This window comes from Juglans regia, chromosome 12, assembly GCF_001411555.2.
Source record: "Juglans regia cultivar Chandler chromosome 12, Walnut 2.0, whole genome shotgun sequence".
In the NCBI taxonomy this organism is placed as follows: Eukaryota; Viridiplantae; Streptophyta; class Magnoliopsida; order Fagales; family Juglandaceae; genus Juglans; species Juglans regia.
In genome coordinates, this window is record NC_049912.1 from 29,088,856 (window position 1) to 29,095,397 (window position 6,542).

Genomic DNA, 6,542 nt, shown 5'->3' on the forward strand with positions numbered 1-6,542 from the left:
GTCTCTCTCTCTCAAATATGCAAGAAAATGATGAACACAATGACAATTAACTTGATTATGTTTTTAATCAAAATTTATCTTTCTTTTTTTCTTTAACTGTGATGTACAGATACCAATTGCTTACTCAAAAAGGCATAAAAAAGTCATAATATGATGTATTTTGTCAACAACAAAATCGATTGGTTCAGTGCCCAATAGTTTGCTTTTACTCGGCAACCCAGATTTTAGAAGCGATTATGCTTTTGCTTAACCTGCTTTTGCAGAAGCAAGTAAAAACAAAAGCAAGTGTGAAATCTGAAATCTGCAAAAACAAAAGCAAGTGTGAAAGTTAGAGTAAGATTTTGAAATCTAGTTTCTAGTTTTTTTTTTTTTTTTTAATATATTAACTTATGCCACGTCAGCGACCAACCAACGGTTCCCCACCGCCGGTTCTACATAGAAGGACTCTTATTCAGAAGACAAACAAATTCTATTCAAGTTACATTATGGTCCACAGTGAAAAAGTTCATAAAAACAATAGCGTGTTCACTGTTGCTCTAGATGAGTTTTTTCTTAGGAAATGACATAGAAATAAGATTTGGTTTCCGATACACGAGTCACGACAAGATAGAAATTCAAATATCTCGAACACACGATGCATCTCAACATCGAGGCAGTTGCCCCCCATTGTATATACTTCATACGACCACTCCTCATGGTATATCTACACCTCAGCAACGAACTTTGTGGCCGATCGGTATTTCTGGGGCATCATCGTTTTCATGAATTTCACTGGAGGCATAGGCAAACACTGGTCTGATCACAAAACTCCAAGCAATTCAAGGGCATCTACAGAAGTTGGCTTGCAGATTGCTCATGCTCTCTTTGATATTGCATTTGTGACTTATTACCAGAGAAGCCAACCGGCAACAGCATTGTCCTCCTGCAAATGGCAGACATTTTCGCCCAGCTCACAATAGCACTGGCAATCATCCAGCTAAAGATACTAAATAAATATAGCTGAGTCCAACATACAAACCGTCTCTCCCCTTGCAAATATAATTTTTCTACAGCTAGAGGTTGGCAAAAAACTTGAACACAGATTGCACATTAGCACTTATTAGATCCATAGGTGGAGAGGGGCAAATCCTTCACTAGTTTTTTTGGCAAGCATTCACAGACAAAGAGGTTAGTGCTCGACAAAACGGACAGAGTTCAAATATACAAAGAACCAAGCAAGTAATTCCCTCGCAGCAGATCGGGGGTGAGGAGGAGGATCCAGAGTTGATGTTTTATGGTTCATATGGACCAAGATTTTAACTGACTAGATTTATTAAAATTCTAGTAGATTCTTTTTTTTGATTGACAACAGGTGTCCAGGAACAACATCCCGACTAATCCCGGGGGTACATAGGCCCTCGGCAAAAATTCTAGTAGATTCTTTTCATACTATCTACTAGTCTGCTAGTGCTCAAAAGTAAACATTGACAATCCATTTTTCCCGAGAACGCTCAACCACGTCGATTCTTGAAACATGTGTCCCTCGCTCATTTTTCAAACCAAAATAAGAGACTTATTAACATGCTAGCCACTAATCACATTTGAACCTCACTACTTGGGCTATGCCTATCTATAATCAATAAAATTCTTGTTTAGTGATAAAAAAAAAATCACATTTGAACTTCACAAAATAAGTATGGAATAACATTCTTTTTAGTCAGATCTTCAAACAGAAGACAATGCCTTGTCAGGTTAAATTAAAATTGCAAAATAACCTTTGCAAGAATGCATATTTAACTACTTGCCCCACCAAAGATGACTATGATCTAGAGAAGAAAAGCAGGTTAGGATACAATAATTGTTTCTGCCGGAAAGGTTACAGGGGAAAACGGTTGAACCACAAAAACATACATTCCAATGTTCATGAAGAGTCAATAAGGGTTTATGGCATCTCACCTCTCAAGGTTTTCAACTCACTTCTTCAGCATGTCACCTTGATTTTGCCCTAATAAAATATGAAAATTGATATAAGATTTTCAGTGGGAAAAAGTTGATATCAAACCCAAAGAGCAATGCTACTAAACAGGCATATTCAATCATTGCAAGAAAAGACACCATTCTTCAGTGGTTTTGCATGACTAACATCTCCTCTAAATTGAAGGGGAAAAAAGCCAAAAATAACCACAACGCAATAGGGGCCTTATAACATTGGTTTTTGTGGGTTTTGACTGCCACCACCATCCCTTGGAAAAAGGAGATCCATGAAGCCGCAACCACAGTAGAAAATATAAGCTTGTCCCCCCATTACATTATATGATCATAAAATAGAGGGAGAAAGACTAAGGCTCGGTTTGGATACACAAAACCTCTCATATCATCTCATCTCATCATTACAACTTTCCCAAACTCCCACACAAAATATAATAAATAATTCAACTTTTTCAAATTCCAAACTAGAAATATTATTAAAAAATTATATTATAATAATATTTTATTCAACTCTCAACAAAACATCTCATCTGAACTGCGTAATCAAACGTAACCTAAATGCTTTAAAAAAGGGAAAAGAAAGAGTAAAGACTCAGATCAACTGGCATCCCCTATAAAACGAAATGAAAATAAAGCCCTACTACTGCAGATAATATTTTTTTTTTATAAGTAATAAGGGATTTTGTTAATGCAAGTAAATAGGCATAGCCTAAGTACACATGAAGTATACAAGCGGAAACACCTAAATACTACTGCAGATAATATAAGCTTGTAACCCCATTATATTAGGAAATAGTAGATTACACCCACACAAAAAGGGCGTGAGATTACTAAATACTTTAGAAATGGGGGAACATGGAAAACGTTAAGACTTGTTTCACATATAAAAATGCAATGGAAAAAATTCCTTTCCTCTGGATATCAAAATGCAGCAAGATGCATAAGAGCAATGAAAGTTTTAAATAAGAACTTTTAAAATGAAAACAAAAAGGCAACCCTCAATATTTTACCTGAACCAAGAGTGTCAAGAAGCATTTGATCTGCGGTTCTAGTTTCCTCTGCTGTCCTAGTTTCCCCTGGCACTTTACCATTTACCACATTTGAATTAGCAGGGGCTGTTGACCCATTGCTGCTGCGCACTATTTTGGCCTTTCTGGAAAAATTATGGAAGACGAAAGATTTCTTTAAGATCAATTAGTAGAACAGATATTTGATATATTCAAGCAATTGAACGTTTTCAAGATCTTTAACTCATACCTCACCATTTTTCGCTTCAAAATGCCTGTTTTCAGCTTTGATGTCCCTTTTCCACAGCCATGAAATAAATGCTTTAGGTTCTACAACAACTAAATATATATATATTTTTTTTATAAGTTCTACAACAACTAAATATAGTAGTATACAATAGCAAAGCTCCAACCATGCACCTGATTTAAGAGCCAAAGCAGTTGAAGCAGGTTTTCGATTGCCCCTCTCAGCCTTAATGGAAGCAATAACAGAATCTGCAGTAGGCCCCAGACCTTTTCTTCCCACAAGCTTCACTCCCCACCTTTCACAGAGGTAATTCAACCTCATTTCATCACCCCCTCTCACCTCTCTCAGCTCAAGCACCTGTTGCCTTGATAACAAAGTGTAAACATGAAGCTGTTGTTGATGATTAAAATGTGACTGAAGCTGCTGAAAAAGTAACTTCTTTGAATGCTGTTGATCTGGTTTTGACCCATCATGATGACTCTTCTTTCGAGGCTCACTAAATGTCACCTTCAAAATTGCTGTTGACTTGGGATCAGCATTTTTCCGATCAAAAATAACAGAAAAGCTACCAAATTCTAGATCAGGTTCTCTAAATAAATCTGCAAGGACGGAAGCACAAGAATGGGCATTTTTTGATGGGCTCCTATCAACCTTTTTCCTCAAGGTCCGTGCATTAACATAGTGAGCCATATTTGCAGCTTCTCTTAACCCACTGAGAAAAGCTCCATGCATAGATGCAGGGTATCGCCTAGTGGTGGCTTCCCCAGCAAAGAAAAGCCTTCCATCTCCCACACTTTCAGCTAAAATATCATAATCATCTCCTGATGCCCCAACTGCGACATTAGAGTAAGAACCTAGACTGAAGGGATCACCACCCCATCTGGTACAAACTGTTTGGATAGGCTCTGGGACATTGATTCCTTGTGGTTCATAGATACCTGCATGTATTCATGCCCAATTTTAAAAATTTTCCTCACCAGTGATATTCAGAAAATTTTGCTGAAACTTCCATGATTAGGATAGGAAACACTCATCCCTCTTGCTTTAGTACATTTCTTTTTCTATTTTTACAGGAAAAATAATAGTGTTTTAGTAGAGGTCTTTCTGAATATGGAAAAGTAAATATCATTACCGAGAAGTTTTTTCAGAATAACATAAAAATTTAAGAAAGTACACAACTAACTCTGAGCGAATTAAATATTAGGCATACAGGATATAGAAGATAACTGAAAAATGCATAGTTGCCTTTTTTGTTTCTTATCAGAAAATAAGATATTTCGATTTTTATAAGTAATTGAAAACAAGATACTTTTAAAGAATAAAAAAAAGAATAGGCTACCTTTAAGAATTTGAAGAACACGGGTCACAGCATCTGTGGGGGGCATGCTCTCAAACTTGTGAGCTGCTTCTCCTGCTACCAAAGCAATCAAGAGAGGACCACCGGCAACTGTTGCATAGCTGTAAAAGAGAAAGAACTCCCCTCGACGGCTTGGATCATCGGAAAGATGCCCAAAAGTATCAAGATCTGTGCCCCAAAATACATGAGGAAACAGCATTGCCACCTTATTCAACAACCCAAATCCCAATCTCTTTATTCCATCGAGCTTTCTCTGAGGCAACTCTGGAATAAACTTTATGGAACCACATTTTAGAACCCCTAGTGGAACTGTACAAAGCGCCATATCACCTTCAAAGACCTGACTCCCTGCAATGACCTGCACACCATCACTACCATATCTAATTGTGTGTATTGTTTTCTCATATAGAATCGTCACATTCTCAGCCAAAGCCTGAACCAGTCTTCCATTCCCTCCAGGCAAGAAGCAATGGTCCCCTCCCATATCATATGGGTCATCTTGGTCCCAAAATGCAAGGGAAAGTTTTGAAAGCAAACCGGCATTGGCATATTCCAAATTTGCAAGATGCCAATTAAACAAGTTCATCTCCTCATCATTCACTGCATCCCCATAAACCTGACGGAAGGTTTCCAATGCTGCACCAAGAGATACATCCACCGAGACCTCCCCCATTAACTGCCTAAGCCTACTTGCCTTGTCCAAAAGACGGTTAAAAGCTGTTTCCACCTTCATATCCATATCGGGGTCAACTGGCTTTCCATCCAAACTATAAAGTGGGCACTTATCTCTCACCTTATGAAGCGAAGAACCCAATTGTCGAGCCACGATCCCGAGTGGGTTCCCTAAAGTACCAGTCAAAACACTACCCCCTAAATCTGCCGCTGCGCACACCCTGTTCCCTCCCTCCATTTTCTTTGTGTAAACCCGCCCACCCGCTCGCTTCCTACCCTCCAAAACAGTCACCTTGAATCCGAATCTCATCAATTGCCGAGCAGCAGCCAGGCCCGCAAGCCCAGCACCAATCACTATCACACTCGGCTTAGTGGGTTCAGCCGGGACCTTCTCCTTGATCGCCGGGGCAACACCAAAATTAATGTAGCCATGTGAAACTAGATAATTATAAGTAGAATCCAAAAGAACATGGAAATGTTTAGGTATAGTATCGACAAACATCTCTTTGGTGACCCAATTTGACACATTCTCGCGCCATTTCGCAATAATGTGGTTCCGAATAAGAATGTAATTGACCTGTTCAATCCCCCCGATAACGGGGACAACCCTGGCATCAATCTCCTCCTCGGTGAGAGAATCGGCGGGAAACCCAGCCGAGAGCGCAATCAAGGCCTCAGCCGTGGATTCTTTATTAATCACAATGATCTCGTCCGTGGTATCGGATACCCTTTGTGTTAAAAAATTGGTGTTTTGTTCGTTGGGTCCGAAAGGAGCTGAAACTGAAGTAGTAGACGAAGAAATAGAAGAGGGGATGGGACCGTTATTACCGTTGAGCGTAATGTTGGGGATGGGAGGAAGAAGAAACGACGTCGCTTTGCGTTGAGGCCGGCCTCGCCTTCGCTTCTTGGGGACTGTGAATGATAGAAGGTTCGTTGAGGCAAGGTTAGGGTTTTGGATTGCGGTGTTACTTGCATTATTTGGACTCGGATTAGGATTGGGATTGGGGTTAGGGTTTAGTGGAGGTGGATATGGAATGAACTGGAGAGGAGGGAAGGAAGAGAACTGGTCTGCGGCTTGATCTAGTGGATTCATCTTTAGATTTTTGGAGACATGTAAGACGGGGGATAGAGAAAAAGAAAAGTGACTGCTTGATTCCCGAGAAAAATTTGAACGGCAACGCTTTAAGGACTTGCTACGTCGGTCATAGTTCGCACATAATAACGGTAGTTTTGCTGACGGCTATTATATCGCCGGATCATCAGTATAGACTATAGATTAAGATTCTTTTAA

General features: G+C 39.4%; 1 protein-coding gene across 4 annotated transcripts; it reads right to left on the bottom strand.

The window, feature by feature from the left end:
* Positions 1–450: 450 nt before the first annotated feature.
* LOC109013852 (protein FLOWERING LOCUS D-like) lies at positions 451–6,524 on the bottom strand. Of its 4 annotated transcripts, XM_018996072.2 has the most exons (6): positions 4,562–6,520; positions 3,396–4,160; positions 3,226–3,271; positions 2,979–3,121; positions 1,936–1,984; positions 451–922 (listed from the first exon to the last, which is right to left on the bottom strand). In XM_018996072.2, the coding sequence occupies exons 1-5, from the start codon at positions 6,342–6,344 to the stop codon at positions 1,953–1,955; spliced, it is 2,769 nt and encodes a 922-aa protein (XP_018851617.1). In that variant the 5' UTR covers positions 6,345–6,520; the 3' UTR covers positions 451–922; positions 1,936–1,952. The 4 variants fall into 4 exon arrangements, with proteins under 4 accessions (XP_018851617.1, XP_018851616.1, XP_035539344.1 ...); XM_018996071.2 differs by having other exon boundaries at positions 451–1,984; positions 4,562–6,519; XM_035683451.1 differs by lacking the exons at positions 451–922; positions 1,936–1,984 and having other exon boundaries at positions 3,226–3,305; positions 4,562–6,524.
* Between the last annotated feature and the right edge of the window lie 18 nt (positions 6,525–6,542).

What these genes read in the sequence shown, in the direction of transcription:
- LOC109013852 (XM_018996072.2), bottom strand. Translation starts at nt 6,344, where the DNA reads ATGAATCCACTAGATCAAGCCGCAGACCAGTTCTCTTCCTTCCCTCCT. An exon ending in TGTTCTTCAAATTCTTAAAG is followed by an intron (nt 4,161 to 4,561) that starts GTAGCCTATTCT and finishes GAATACATGCAG; the next exon opens with GTATCTATGAACCACAAGGA. An exon ending in TGCTTTGGCTCTTAAATCAG is followed by an intron (nt 3,272 to 3,395) that starts GTGCATGGTTGG and finishes GCTGTGGAAAAG; the next exon opens with GGACATCAAAGCTGAAAACA.